The sequence below is a fragment of the Cynocephalus volans genome, chromosome 10 (assembly GCF_027409185.1).
Source record: "Cynocephalus volans isolate mCynVol1 chromosome 10, mCynVol1.pri, whole genome shotgun sequence".
Taxonomy (NCBI): Eukaryota; Metazoa; Chordata; class Mammalia; order Dermoptera; family Cynocephalidae; genus Cynocephalus; species Cynocephalus volans.
In genome coordinates, this window is record NC_084469.1 from 24,080,357 (window position 1) to 24,096,876 (window position 16,520).

At 37.3% G+C, this 16,520-nt stretch overlaps 1 protein-coding gene across 1 annotated transcript in view; it reads left to right on the forward strand.

Annotated features, from left to right (window-relative positions):
• CRLF3 (cytokine receptor like factor 3) overlaps positions 1–16,520 on the forward strand; it is a 35,188-nt gene that overhangs the window by 4,169 nt on the left and 14,499 nt on the right. The window contains exons 2-5 of the mRNA XM_063111989.1: positions 10,985–11,192; positions 14,146–14,233; positions 14,849–15,026; positions 15,911–16,133. Coding sequence (XP_062968059.1) covers positions 10,985–11,192; positions 14,146–14,233; positions 14,849–15,026; positions 15,911–16,133 — 697 coding nt within the window. The remainder of the gene's footprint in view (positions 1–10,984; positions 11,193–14,145; positions 14,234–14,848; positions 15,027–15,910; positions 16,134–16,520) is intronic.

Genomic DNA, 16,520 nt, shown 5'->3' on the forward strand with positions numbered 1-16,520 from the left:
TTCATGCTATAAAATGAGTGGTTTGGCCTTCGTGTGCCTTTTAGTAGTTTGATTCATTGTCTCTCAAGGCATTGACAAAAACAAGTCTCTACTTCTTCAGAGCAAATGGTCAGATCCTGGAACCTAATTAAGATACTATTTGGTGAGGGCCCTGTATAGCTCTGGCTAGTGGTGTCCCTTAGATCCTTGCTACTACAAGCATGGTCCATGACCTGCAGCAGTGGCATCACTTGGGAGCTTATGAAGAATGCAGAGTCTTAGTCCCCCCAGATCCACTGAATCAGAATCTGTACTTTAGCAAGATCCCCAGGTGTGATATGTATGCACACCAAAGATTGAGGCACACTTTATTCGAGTACACTACCACTTCATCAGCTCTTTACTGATTTCTGTAGTTTAATATAAACTAAAAGTGTGTTTTCGTAAATTGTTGTGGTTTATTCTTAAGATTAAAATGTTGTTTTAAATGTCATACATTTGTTTGTTAGATAATTTTTTTTTGAATGAAGCTTTATTAGGAAGACTAAAATGATTGTATATTAACTTGAACAGCTAGGCTGTACAAGAAGAGACTTGAAAATTCCCTTTCAACGACCCCCAAGAGACTTGGATTCCATTTATATACACCTTGTTCTTTCCTCAGACCTCTAACTGCAGCCTGGAGTGGAGCAGAAACATAGCCTACAGTTTCCCTCAAGTTATTCTTGGGCTCTGGATAAGGTGCTGGACCTTTGAATCAACAAGCAGGTTACTGGTAACAGTACCTGGGGAAAGACAAAAGCTATAAATGAAAGATTCCTTATATATAGTATCTCCTCATTCCTGTCTTTTCCAGTTTCTTAGGTGTTTGTTTGTTAGATAATTATTCAAAGATATACAAGTGAATAATTGATAATCTCAAGCCAATGCTTGCCCTAGCATGTCTTAATATCTCTAATGTGACCATTTGATTAATGTATTCCATAGTATTTTGTTTTCACTTTTTTAACAGTTGATTTGTGATAATTGAAGATTTAACTAGTATTCTTGATATTCCTAAAGTGTAATACCGGATTTTCTATAGATCATTATTCCCACAGGATTTGTAAACACATAGCATACTAGTTAAAAACTGGGACAGATAGAGAACTCAGTTCAAAAAAATAATAAGTTATTTCAGAAAACCAAGACAGGAAGTCTTAGAAGCTCAGCAAAGAAAAGAAAGCTATTATTGCTCCTTTTATCTCCTACTTCCCCTTCTGTTACCAGTTTTAAAAACAGTACAAAAATCTGTTTGAATGTAGCTTGTTACAGCAGTAGTACTTAAAATGTCCCTATTGTAGTATCCTAAGAAAATGTTAAATCCAGATCTAGGGAAAACCAGGAACAGATGAAATAATTTAAAAATTACCTGTGATTCTTTTTTTTTTTTTTTTAATTTTATTTTGTCGATATACATTGTAGCTGATTATTGCTCCCCATCACCAAAACCTCCCTCCCTTCTTCCTCCCCCCCCAACAATGTCCTTTCTGTTTGCTTGTCGTATCAACTTCTAATAATTGTGGTTGTTATATCTTCTACTACTTACAAACAACTGCAATTAATGTTTTGGTGTATCCTTCTATACATATTATTCTACAAAATTGAGAGACTACAGTATATTCAACTTTTTATCAAAAAAAAATTTTTTGGTTAGCGTTATATCATAAGCATTTATCAACAACATTTTCTCATATTCAGCCTAATTTTTAATGTAGAGGTGAATATAGTCTATTACATAAATACTTTATGGAGCATTTTTTGGTGGTAGGCTGAAATGTATTGACTCACGTATCCCAAAATACTTGAAGCAAACTAAATAATTGCAACCAAGGGGGTTGGTTAAAAAAAAAAAAAGCCATACATGTATTTGTGTACAGAAGTTCACATATTTACATTGGCTTTTCAGTTGTCTTTTCACAAATTTCCTTAAATATGACACTCTGAAAGCTGCTTGAGGAATCTGAAACTCACTTTAAATATAGGAGAAGGTTGAGAAGGATTAAAACAAGCATTCTGAATCAGTAATGTTAAACTCAGTGATGTTAATTAAAAAGTATGTGAATGTCACAGAGGTACATTTCTTATGTAGATTTTTTTCTATGTAGATTGTAATGTATGTATAATTTTGATAGAGAAGAACTATTCTTACTACTATAAACCTGGTAAATAATATGACTAATTTGTCATCTGAAAAGCCAAACAAATGTAAGACAGCATTTTACAAATATTATTGAAGGCTTTTAGTGAATCAGTAATATTTTGCAGTTGTTTTACTTGTCCCTGTTACCCACGAGATGTTGAGAAACTGAACTTCCTTGATCCTGTTTCCTTATCTCTGAAATGAGGATAAGGACAGTACCTGCTTTACCTGGCTAAAGTGGGAATTAAAATGAGAAGCATTTAAAATGTTTAGCACAATCCCTGAGACATGAGAAGTTCTTAATTAATATTAGTCATAGTAATATTACCACTAAATTATTGTTATTCAAGGTGACATCTCCTGCTTCTCCAACCGGCAACTTATTCTTTAAATGTCTCCTACTTTCTTTCCTAGCAGAATGCCCTTTTGAGCTCTGATGGCAGTTTAAGGCTGTCCCACTTGTGTAAGAACTTAGTATGTGGGCTGGCCAGTTAGCTCAGTTGGTTAGAGCACAGCCTTATAACACCAAAGTCACAGGTTCTGATCCCCCTACTGGCCAGCTGCCAAAAAAAAAAAAAAAGAGAGAGAGAGAGAGAGAAAATTTAGCATGTTTTATTATAGTTACTTGAGCATGCAACTATCTATCTCATTCTGGTAAAGAATGAGAGTTTTTTGAGGTCAGGACCATTCCTTATTCATCTTTATAATCCCAATTCCTGTCACATACTAGACCTCAGTAAATGTTGAATGAGTGACCTTATGAATATTGTGGGTGTAGTTTTGTAGACATTCTTTTTTAGATTGTCTGTGGTCTTCATTATATATGAACCCTGTTCATTAATGCAGATAATCAAGAATTAAGCATTTATTTTATCATATGGTTTGGTCATCTATTGCTGTATAATAAACTATGCCAGAGCTTAATGGCTTAAAAAGCAACAATTTTATTTACTTACAATTTTGGGAGTTGACTGGTGCTCAATTACACAGTTCTCCTGGTTTTGCTTGGCAAAACTCTTGTAGTTGCAGTCAGATGGCAGCTGAGTCTGAATGTCCAAGATAGAACATTCACTTACATGTTAGTCCATCTCCTGTTGCTGTAACTGAATACCTGACTGAGACTGGGTAATTTATTATTTCTTATAGTTCTGAAGGCTGGGAAGTCTAAGGTCAAGGTGCTGGCATCTTGTGGGGGCCTTCTCACTGCATCACAACATGGTGGAGGGCATCAGAGGGCAAGAGTGCCAAGCTGGGCTTTATAACAACCCACTCTGTGATAACTAACCCACTCCTATTAATCAGTTAATCCATGGATGGTTTAATCACCTCTTAAAAGCCTCACCTCTTAATATGTTACATTGAGATTAAGTTTCAACATGAGTTTTAGATGGGACAAACATTCAATCCATAGCAGAGCCTTACATGGTTGGAACAGGACTCAGCTGGAATGCTGGCATAGTTGGGCCTCATCACCAATTTCTCTCTTCCTCTCTTCCTCCTTCCCTCCCTCTACTTTTCCCGCTTTCTCCTCCTTTCTTTTTCCCTTCCTCTCCCCCGACACTTGTCTTCTCCAGCAAGATAACCATCATTCTTTCATGGTGACTCAGGACCTCCAGAAGCACAAAAACAAAAGTTGCCAGGTCTTCTTAAGGCTGAGGCCTAGAACTGGCACAGCATCATTTTCACTTAGTTGTTCTGCACGTGTGACTGCATTGCTAGTCATAATCCCAGCCCAGATTCTAGGGGAGAGGACTACATAAGGCCAATAGTACCAGGAGGTGTGGTTCCTGGGACCAATAATGTAACAGACTACCAAATCATATAATATACTTTTTCCTTTTTTTTTTAAAGATGACTGGAAAGGGGATCTTAACCCTTGATTTGGTGTTGTCAGCACCACACTCTCCCAAGTGAACCATAGGCCGGCCCTTATACGTTTTCTTTTTGGAAGTTCTTAAATTTTAAGCATTAAAAAAAAAAAAAAATGCCTAAGGAGACAAGAGGGAATGGTAGCAGTGCTTATGAGTCCATATTTGAGTCAGACTGAATTCAGATTTTCTGCCACTTTACTAACTTTGTGATGTGGGCAGGTTCTTCTCTCTGACTCCCATGTTACTTATCTACAGATGCCTTTTTCACAGGTTTGTGGTACTGTTTTGTTTTGTTTTCTATTTTTTCTTTTTTCTTTAAAAATTTTATTTCCTTTGGATTGTGGTAGATTTTAAATGAGACCATGGGTCTCAGTACCTGGCACATAGTAGGTGCTCAGTAGTTGATAGCTGCTGCTGTCTTGTTTTTATTGCCATTATTATTAATGACTGATGTCTTGGTGTCAGTGCAAAAACAAATAGCTCATGTAGTACATTTCATATGAACTGAGAAAAAATATTTTGGTTAGCTTCTTCTGTTTCAGTTAACTATTTCATACCTTGACTTTGTCTCTTTTTTTAGAAAAAAATTTTTTTTGTTTTTCTCTTATTTTTAATCAGTATGTTCTTATTAGCTAATAGTTTCTAAAGTCAGTCTTTAATTTTAAATTAGTTTTAGTTTCCTATTAACAAAGCAATTGGGTAAATAAATTCTTAGATTAAACCTGAAGGATAAAAATTCTTTTTATATAAAGTCATGAAATGCATATTTTAGAGAAGATAGTGAAGATTCCAGTTATTTAATTTCCAGCAATACATATAGTATTAATGTAGCAAATGCATACTGCTGCTTAAGATCAGAGATGTCTTAAATCAGATTGTATGTAGGTTTTATGCCTTTTTAGTAGCTAAACTCTGGAGGACAATATATTAGTCACTGTTGTTTTTAAAGTGACTGAGTTGTGAAGTAAATAGGCTTTCAGGTGGCTTAGTATTAAAGTACTGTATAAACTCTGACGTTTTGGCAGTTTGTGAGCTCATCGTGTTAGAACTTTAAAGACGGGTCGCTCTGGAGTTAGATTCTGCTGTGGTAGAAACTTTGTAAGTAAGTTTTAATATCTGTTACACTAGAGGTTTTAGTAGGAAATTAGTTCAGAATGTTATTGATCAATATAAACAATGTATATTACAGTTTCCTTTTTGAGACCTTGACTAGTTTGTCATTTGTATTCTTTTTAAATGTACTTTGTTATAAACCGCCACAGGTGTTTTTGCTCAAGATGGCTAGGTAGCATTTGGCGATGATTGGCTGTCTACCACATAATTCTTTATGCAGGGGCAAGAAATACATATTATAGCAGGAAGTGTCTTCAGCTAATACATAATTTACAGGTTTACCTGGGAACTCCTTAAAATGGGATCTGTAAGTGCTAAACAGCTCGATATAGTAGAAAGAACATGGTCTTTGCAGTCAGACTGTTTTTGGCACTGTGAAGCCTTAGGAAAGTTATTTGACTTCCTTGAGCCTCACTTTCTTCAACTGTAAACAATATGGTCTACCTCTTAGATTTGTTGCAAAGATTTATTGAGTTAGCAGTAAAAACAGCTCGATATAGTAGAAAGAACATGGTCTTTGCAGTCAGACTGTTTTTGGCACTGTGAAGCCTTAGGAAAGTTATTTGACTTCCTTGAGCCTCACTTTCTTCAACTGTAAACAATATGGTCTACCTCTTAGATTTGTTGCAAAGATTTATTGAGTTAGCAGTATACACATTGGACCATAGGTAGCAGCACATCAAATGTGAAGGAATTCACTCAGCAGTGAAGTCTGCATTTTATTTTATTTTATTTTATTTATTTATTTTATTTATTTATTTATTTTTTTAAAAGATGACCGGTAAGGGGATCTTAACCCTTGACTTGGTGTTGTCAGCACCACACTCAGCCAGTGAGCGAACCGGCCATCCGTATATGGGAACCGAACCCGGGGCCTTGGTGTTATCAGCACCGCACTCTACCGAGTGAGCCACGGGCCGGCCCGTGAAGTCTGCATTTTAAAATTAGTTTCATAAAGCCAACAAATGAGTTTGATTAGTAACATGATTGACTTAAAGAAGAAGGAAACTTAAATTGTGAACTATATCAGGAGAAGAGAATGATCCCAAGATAGCATCAAGTTTGAAATAACAGTGGTTGGGATCCTATAAACAAAAGGGACCAAATTTATGATGAGAGCACAGGAGGTGGGTTTGGAAATGGATTCTCCCTTCCCTAGCCCTGTCGCTGTTTTGTGTTCACATACTTCCTTTTATTCTGATGTTCTGAAACAAAAACAAAACATACATGCTGTAACTGCTAAGGGAGCTTCTGAATTCTTTCTAAAGAGGAAATTGACTTTACCTAACCAGTGCACTTCCTGTGTGTGTATATCCGTTAAAGAGCGATACAAGACCTTGGCGGTATAGTGCTCAACTGCAGAATTTCCTCTTGGTGCTAGGGTTTGAAATGTATTATAATGCTCTGACGTGATGTCTTCATTTATTCTGGTATCTGTAAAGTGTATGTGAATCACCTGGGGGTCTTGTTATAAATACAGGTTCTGAGTCACTAGTTCTGGATGGATCCTGAGAGTCTGCATTTCTACCAGTATCCCAGATGATGTATTAAATCATTAAGGCACTCTCTCCCTAGTTCTTTTTAAAAGTTCTTTAAAACATGCATGCTTAACTTTATTTTTATTGGACAGCATTTATTTGCCGTGTGGTACATAGGTGAGAGCTCAATTCTCAAGGATACCACAGTTGTTGAGTGATGAACCAGATCGAGTGCATCTTTGGTTTATGGCCTTTCTTTTCTTTTTTTTTTTAACTTCGACTTGAATTTATTTCATAGAAGTTCTCAGTAACTATATAGAGATTTGTTAACAATGAAACTTAAATTAGTATTTCTCTTTTCTTTATGATTTAAGGAATTCTTTTACTAACTGCACAAATATCATTATGACTGCATTAATGTCAAAAGGAGAGAAAATTATTTCTATGATCTACCCTTTCCAGCAAATCAAACTTTTTTTCTGTTTTAGTCCTTGGGAATGGGCATCTTTTGTTTTTACATTGTTGTGATTTTTGCTGGAAAGCAATTTTATATTCTGCTTCTTAAATTTCTTATTTGAGAGTAAATAGAAAGCTTTCTAAATTTCTCTATTAGCTGTTGAAATATTGTCCTTTATCCATATTTTAATGTGTTCTTTCTTGGTGAATTTTTCTTGTACTTCAAACTCTCTTGCTAAGAGAAAGTTGCAAAAAGGTTAGGGTAGTAAACATAATATGTCATATGAAACTAATATGATAATATGTGTAAAGCCAAATATGGATTTGCTTTAATTTAACTGAGTGTATGCCTTACAGTTAGAATTTCCCTGTTAAGTGAGAGAAATTGAATTGTATCTTATCTGAATTCTTTTTTTTTTTTTTTAAAATCTGGTGTCTGTATAGACAACCTGTTTGTCTTCAAAATATGTGTAAGATGTAAAGATTTTCCTGTCATATCTCCTAGAATAAGGTTCTTAATCTGAGCTGTGTAGATTTAGAGTAGTATTGCTCATAAAGTGTGGTTGCAAAATTACAGGTGTGCTTATGAAAAATGAAAACTTCATGCATACACTCCTCCAGCCCCTCCTGTAAGCTTCTGGTTCAGTAGGTCTGAGATGGAACCCTGAAATCTGAATTATAACAAGCAGCCTACATGATTCTTCTGCAAACAAGGTTTCATAATTACTGCTCCAGGCAGGCCGTGGTTTGGATCTGAAGGAATTTGTAAACTTCTGAAATAGAATACTATTTTTCAGGGTGTAAATTATTCATTTTTTGGAGAAGAGGTTCTATAAACCTGTCATCAGGATTCACAGAGAATTTACAGAGAACCATGACTCAAAAGGATTAAGTCATTATCCTAGCCCTGCCTCTTTCCTATGAGCCTCTTTGGATTTTAAATAAATTTGAGGGCATTTTATCCATGAGATGATTTTTTTTTTTTCGTATTGTGGCTTTCTTTCTTTTTCTTTTTTTTTAAAGATGACTGGTAAGGGGATCTTAACCCTTGACTTGGTGTTGTCAGCACCACTCTCTCCAAAGTGAGCTAACCGGCCATCCCTATATAGGGATCCGAACCCGTGGCCTTGGTGTTATCAGCACTGCACTCTCCCAAGTGAGCCATGGGCCGGCCCCAGTGTTGCGGCTTTCTAATCTACCATTTCTTTGCTTCTTTTTGGTAAAATAAATTTCAGTCCCCTTGTAATTAAAATGTTCTTTTTACTGAAACATGCTGTTGCCAAGGATTACTTTGTGCAGATGATGATGATGATGATAAATTTTAACATTTAAGGAGAACAACAGTGTTTCAGTTATTTTACCAAGTGCAGTACATAACTTATTTTTATTTATCCTCACAGCAATTCCTTGAAGTAACCGTTATTGTACTCATTTGACAAATAAGGAAATTGAATCATGGAGTACTTAATTAACTTAACCAAACTGATATAGTTTGTAAATTATAGAACCAGGATTTAAGCCTATTCTGTCTGACCTGAAGGCCAATTCTATACAATTCTGCCTGTTTTGTACAAATGAATCACATTTGGTTTACCAGTGAATGGAAGATGTTTATACGAGGGTAATTCAGGAAGTTCATGGAAAAGTAGGATTAAAAGATAATACGAATCTTTCCATGAACTCTTTGAAGTACCCTTGAATATTCAATGGAATATTATTCAGCCTTAAAAAAGAAGAAAATCCTGCCATTTGCAACAGCCTGGATGAACCAGGAGGACATTATGCTAAGTGAAATAAGCCAGACACAGAAAGAAAAATACTGTGTGATCTCACTTATGTATAGAATCCAAAAATATCGAGGGTTGGCCACTTAGCTCAGTTGGTTAGAACCTGGTACTGATAACACTAAGGTCCTCCACCAGCCAGCCAAAAAAAGTAAAAGGGAAGTCATAGAAGCAGAGAGTAGAATGGTGGTTACCAGTGATGGGAAGTGGGGGATGGGGAGATGTTTGTGAAAGGGTACAAGCTTCAGTTATGTAGTATGAATAAATTCTAGAGATCTAATGTATTGAGTAGGGACTTAGTTAATAATAGTGTATTGTATACTTGAAATTTGTTAAGAGATCTTAATGTTCTCACCACACACACACACACACAAATATAACTATGTGAAAAGATGGATATGTTAATTAGCTTAACTGCAGTAATAAATTCACTATGAATATGTATATCAAAATGTCTGAACCCCTTAAATATATATATAATTCAGTTAAAAGGTTTTTTAAATTAATTATTATTATTACTATTATTTTACATTCTAAGATGTCATTATGGAGCATAGGAGGGGGCGGGGGCGGGGCTGGCCCCTGGCTGCTCCTTCCCTGGCCTGCTTGTGGAAGGGGGTGGGGCATGCTTGAGGCCCTTGGCCCCCAGACCCCAGCTCAGGGGACCGAGGGGCTTCTGGCTGCTGCACGGTTGTTAAATGGTTTTAGAAATGAATGGAAGATGATGGTTGTGTGGTGCCTTTAGTATTATGAATGAGCTTTCAACTTGGGCACAGCAGAATGGCTCCTGCAAAGAAGGGTGGCGAAAAGAAGGACCTTTTTGCTATCAATGAGGTGGTGACCCGAGAATACACTGTCAGCATTCACAAGCATATCCATGGAGTAGGTTTCAAGGAGCATGCCCCTGAGTCACTCAAAGAGATCCAGAAATTTGCCGTGAAGGAGATGGGGTATATTAGTCTGTTTTTGTTGCTTATAACAAAGTACACTGAACTGGGTGATTTATAAAGAAAATGAAATTTGTTTCTTACAGTTTCTTTCTTTCTTTTTTTTTTTTTTTTTTAAAGATGACTGGCAAGGGGATCTTAACCCTTGACTTGGTGTTGTCAGCACCACGCTCACCCAGTGAGCGAACCGGCCATCCCTATATAGGGATCTGAACCCGTGGTCTTGGTGTTACCAGCACCACACTCTCCCTAGTGAGCCATGGGCTGGCCCTTTCTTACAGTTCCTGAGGCTGAGAAGTACAAAGTCCATCTGGTGGTGGCGACAGTGACCCAGGGTTCTCACATTGCAAGATGGCAGAAGCAGAGAGAGCAGGGAGAGAGCAAGACAGACTCCTCTTCTTCTAAAGCCCTCAGAACCTTGCTCCTGACCACTGTTTTTAATCCATTCACTAGGGCACAGTCCTACAATCCAGTCACCTCTTCAAGGTTCCACCTTTCAGTTACCATAATAGGATTTCCCACTCTCTTAACAGTCACAGTGGGGCTAAGTTTCTAAAACATAAAACTTGAGGGACACAATTCAAGCTTCAGGAAGTTTTGAGGGGGACATAATTCAATCCACTACATGGGGACTCCAGATGTATACATTTGATACCAGGCTCAACAAAACTGGCTGGGCCAAAGCAATAAGGAATGTTCCAACTGTGTGCATTTGTCCAGGAAACATAATGAGGATGAAGATTCACCAAACAAGCTCTATACTTTGGTTACCTATGTATTTGTTACCACTTTTAAAACTGCAGACAGTCAATGTGGATGAACTAACTGCTGATTGTCAAATGGTTATAAAACTGCTTTCAGAGGGCCGGCCCATGGCTCACTCGGGAGAGTGCAGTGCTGATAACACCAAGGCCACGGGTTCGGATCCTATATAGGGATGGCCGGTTGGCTCACTAGCTGAGCGTGGTGTTGACAACACCAAGCCAAGCGTTGAGATCCCCTTACCGGTCATCTTTAAAAAAAATTAAATTAAATTAAAAAATAAATAAATAAATAAATAAATAAAATAAAATAAAACTGCTTTCAGGAAAAAAAAAAGTTATCATGAATGATGCCTTTGGCTCAGCCTTTTCTAAAGATTCTGATTTTGAAATTTTATGTTATTTATTTTCAGATCAAAGAGAGTGCATCACAGACAAGGGATGTCCTCAAACAGCATTTTAATGATTTAAAAGGAACCCTTGGGAAGCTTCTGGATGAGCGATTGGTGACCCTTTTGCAAGAGGTGGACACTATTGAGCAGGAGACCATTAAACCACTAGATGACTGCCAGAAGCTCATAGAACATGGAGTTAACACTGCAGAGGACTTAGTCCGAGAAGGTGGGAGTCCAGGGAGCATATTAAATGTGGTTCATTCAGATTGATACTTTGCTGATTTCTCAAGACACGAGTAGGCTTCTTGCCATCTGTGGGGTGCTTAGGATGTTCCTATCTTGAGACAGTTTGTTAATATAGGATGACTGATATTACAGTAAGGTACCCCCACGGTATGTGCAATTGAATTAATTATATCATTTACAAAACAAGGAGTAAATGATTTTTCTCAAATGGTTCTGTGATAATAGTATCTTATTCACTATTAATATACTCTCTTTTTTTTTTTTTTTTTTTTTTGTCGTTTTTTTTTTTTCGTGACCGGCACTCAGCCAGTGAGTGCACCAGTCATTCTTATATAGGATCCGAACCCGCGGCGGGAGCGTTGCCGCGCTCCCAGCGCAGCACTCTACCAAGTGCGCCACGGGCTCGGCCCTACTATTAATATACTCTAAAGTCATTTTGTGTCCAGATATTTTTCACAGTGCTTATGGTTCATAGAACTTAATTCCATTGTTCTTTTTAGAAGGTTAAAAAAAATCTGGTTGGTGTTTACTTCTGAAATTGTAGTTGTTAGATTCCTGTCTGTAGCCAGTTGTTGGTTAAGTCATGCGCAGATCTTGCCTTGCTGCCTTCCTTCCTTCACATCTGCCTTCCTTCATCGTAAGTCTTTGTCACATACATTAAATAAAAAGCTAACAATTCTGTCCTTTGGGGTTCATGGCACAGTGGGAGAGACATACATGCTGAGAGAGATCTAACAACTTGTTGGCACACAGAGGAGGTGCTTATCTCTCTGGGAAAATGCAGGATATCTTTCTGTAGGAGGAGTTCCACAAACAATTAAAGAAATTTATCAAGCAGATGAAGGAAAAGAGGAGGTAACATCGTGAGTGGAGTGAATGGCATATTCAGGGATCTATTGAAGCATTTTAAGCAGCTGAGTTACATGATCAGATTTGCATTTTTTGAAAATAACCCTGTCTGCAGTTTGGAGACTATATTAGAGACTGTAAGACTGGAGGGCAAAAGAGACTGATTAAAAGGTTAAGGCAGGGCCGGCCTGTAGCTCACTTGGGAGAGTGTGGTGCTGATAACACCAAGGCTACAGGTTCAGATCCCTATATAGGGATGGCTGGTTAGCTCACTTGGGAGAGTGTGGTGCTGACAACATCAAGTCAAGGTTTAAGATCCCCTTACCAGTCATCTTTTGAAAAAAAAAAAAAGAAAGTTGAGGCGGTAACCCAGGTGCAAAATGGTAAAGGCAGTGACAGGTGAAGATAAGGCAGGGCAGGGTTTTTTTGGTGGGGGGTGGAGGGTGAGGACAGCTAGCTGATGTGGGGATCTGAACCCTTGACCTTATAGCACCACACTCTAACCACTTGAGCTAACCAGCCAGCACTATGGCAGGTTTTAAGAGTTTTTTCAGCGAGAGAATTATTGATGAGTTTACTGAGCAGTTTCTGCTGATTATCTGGGTGTAGGACGGAGGGAAAAGGAAAAGATCTGGTATGAAAAAACTGGCCTAGTTTTGCATGACCTGGTGGATGGTGCCTTTAACCAACATAGGAAATGTAGTGGGAGGGGAGGGCTTTAGTGGGTAGGTGGGCATTTGGCTTGGGCATGTTGAGTTTGAGGTAGTAAAGAAATATGTGTATGAGACTTAGGAGAGAGATCATACCTGGAGATATCAATATGGCAGTTAATGGCATATACATCAAACCTGAATTCATGGGAATAAGTAAAATCATCAAGAGATTCTGTGTGATATGAGAACAGGTAGTAGAGGGTAGAACACAAAGGGACATCAACATTTAAAGGGCAGCTGGGAAAGGAGACTGCATACCATCCATTCTGCAGAGTGAGTGCTGTGAATGGCGTAGAATAAAAAGTGTGGATGGCTCATGAGTCTGTCACTCCAACTGCAAATTAATCCCCTTTGGCCGCACTTACAATATGGTACTAGTGTTATCCATACATGCTAATTACATCTTTTTCTTATCTTTAATGAAAAGTCTTCATTTGCCACTGAACTTAACAGCGTCTTTGAGAAAATTCTTTTTAGCAGGACCACAGAATGTCTTTCCCTGGAGGCTTTGCATTGGAAACAAACCCAGAAACAGTTCAGCGTAGGTCAGGAGTGCACACCCATCACCCTGAGGACTGACAAGTATTTTTATTTTAGAAAATCTTTTGAGGCACATACATGTTTCTTATAGCACTTGATGCTTGAACTTTTTTATACTTCAGAAATACTTTTAATCTCAAACTCTTTCCTCTCTTTTCCTCTCAAGGGATGAAAACTTATTTATGGAGTTTAGGGTTCAGTATGTCTCTGTTTTTCCTTTGGCAAGGGAAATCATGTGGTCTAACAAAACTTGAGTAACTTCAGGGCACATTCAGATGGAAAAGAGTTCAGCAGTGTTCTTCAGGGCTGTGAAGGACATAGAAATTCATCATTTTCATATGCCTGTGTATGGCATTTCCTTTTTATTGTTGAGTTATCTCTAATCCAGTGTATGATATTCTTTTAGGAAAACATAGCTGCATTATTTGGCTTTTTAAGGAGAAAAAGCCCTGTGCCCTATTGCTCCTATCAGGGTAATATTTTGTACTGGCTACTATTGGAGTTGATAAAGATTCTGCGGGACGGTTGTGGAAAAGTCCCTGGGCCTTCTGTTTTGGGTAAGATTGGTTGCCAAACCAGACTTCTTTGTGTAGAGAAGAATCTTTCATCTCTGGCAAAATGTTTCCTTTGTATACTCCTTTCTCTCTTGGGCTGAACCTGAAAGTCACTTTTAAAATAGTTTCTGCTTTGACTTTTTGGGAATTTGATTGTGGTATCACTTAAGAATTGTTTGCAAGAAATCCAGAGACCCGTGTAGACATGAGTTGTGTTGATTACTTTATAATGGGACTATTTTCACTGTACTACCAGGTCTCTTATTCTTGATTGTAGGTGAGATCGCCATTCATGGTGGGGTAGGAGAACAAAATGAGAAACTGTGGAGCTTTACCAAAAAGGCATCACATATTCAGTTGGACAGGTAAAATAATTTGTGCCTTTTGGACATAGTTTTAAGTATTTAAACTATGTCTGCTTTTTTCTTTCCTGTTAAAGATTCTGATTAAGGGAGATAAAGAATATATTTTTCAAGGTTTCACTGCCCATTACCAGTATTAGAGTATGAAATAGTTGTGATTGTAAGCTTTGGTTTCATATTACTGCAAATTTTCTTCAATGCCAATGTATAAGAGAATTGTTAAATTTTATTTTATTTATTTTATTTTATATTTTTGGCAGCCAAACAGTATGGGGATTTGAATCCCTTGACCTTGGTGTTATCAGCACCACACTCTGTGAGCTGACTGGCCAGCCATATTTTTAAAATTCTGAACACATCGTTGAAACTGAGTTGTATTTTAGTAAACCAGCTCTTTTGGTATAAACTTGACAGTTGTGATGCTATCAATTTTCTGTCTTACATTTCTTTGGGAAAAGAATCTTTATGTAACATCTTCCAAAGCTCCCACTGCTACGAGAATTATTTTTATTACTAGAGACTTCAGGATCCTTCTAGCTTGTGACTGATCTAAAGTATTCCTTGTATTTTTCACTCTCAGTTATAAGTCTAATAAACACATGAGCTTTATTTCCTCAGCTTACCAGAAGTGCCTTTACTGGTTGATGTGCCTTGTTTATCTGCTCAGTTGGATGACTCAATTCTTAACATAGTGAAAGACCACATTTTTAAGCATGGAACAGTAGCATCTCGCCCACCAGTACAGATAGAAGAACTAATAGAGAAACCTGGAGGCATCATAGTACGATGGTGTAAGGTATGTAATTCATAACTGTAGAAGTGGTTTTTTGGCTATAAGCATTGTTATTGATGTTTACTTGTACACACATGTAATGTTTTTTTCTAAAGTATATATTTAGCTGCAAAGTTACGAGGTTTTTGTTAGAGCATGGTGGTGATAACACCAAGGTCCAGGGTTCGATCACTGTACTGGCCAGCCACCAAAAAAAAAATGTTGTGAAGTCTTAGAATATTGGAGCTATACTCTATACTCTACTAGGTAATACCAGACTTTTTCCAAAAATGAAGTTTAGCTTTGCACCAGCGGTATATGAATTCCTGTTACTCCACATCTTGACCAACACTTGGCATTGTCAGACTTTATATTTTTGCCAGAATGGTCTGTCATTGTGATTGTACATTGCATTTTCCATATTACAAACTAGGTTGAATATTTTTATATATTTTTTTTGGCTACTTATCTTCCTTATTCTGTAGAATGTTTATTCATGTCTTTTGCTTATTTTTCTATTGGGTGGCTTGTCTCTTAGTAATTTTTAGAAGTCCTTTATATATTCTGGATATTAATTCTCTTTTGGTTATATGAATGATGTATATAGTGTGGGATACTTGTCCTTGAATTTTGAATGTTTTATCTTTGGCATTATTGTTTAGAAAACATGCCATTTCTTCAAAGGAAGCAGAATTTTTATATCAGACTGGGAAATATGGAATACATACAATAAAGAGAAAAAGACAATAGCGATGGCCTATTTCCTATGGCCTTCCTGAGAATAGCCTGTATGCAGCACATGGGCCTGTGTGTTTGGTCCAAAATGCCCCCCATTCAAAGTTCTTAAGCAGTGATGCTGAGAGAAGTCATTCTTTGGTTTTTACCTAACATAAAGCCTTTCTTCTTAGGTGGATGACGACTTTACAGCCCAAGATTACAGGCTCCAGTTCCGTAAATGTACTTCAAATCATTTTGAGGATGTATATGTAGGCTCTGAAACTGAATTCATAGTATTGCACATAGACCCCAATGTTGATTATCAGTTCAGAGTCTGCGCCCGAGGAGATGGCCGACAGGAGTGGAGTCCTTGGAGTGTCCCCCAGATAGGTCATTCCACATTGGTGCCTCATGGTATGCTGTTACCTTTTCAGTCCTGAAACTTAGCTAACTTCTGTGCTAAGGGCAGTGCACTGACGATCTTTTTTCTAAGGATAAATCATGAATTGACAAAAACAACATAGAACCTGTCTTTTACTCAAATTATCTTCAGAGTCCAAAAATAATGCTAAACAAGATTCAAACGTTTTATAATTTGAAATTGGTCTCTTTCCTGCATTACTATTTTAAAAGATGTAGACTCATTTTGCTAATTAATTCTTAATCAGGTTGAAATAAGCTCAAACAATTATGCTTGAACCATGATTTTATAGATAGGAAATAATAACACTTATTTTATTTTCTATGCCAAAATTGTGCAGGAATATACTAAACTATATTTTATAATTTGTGGGACTAACA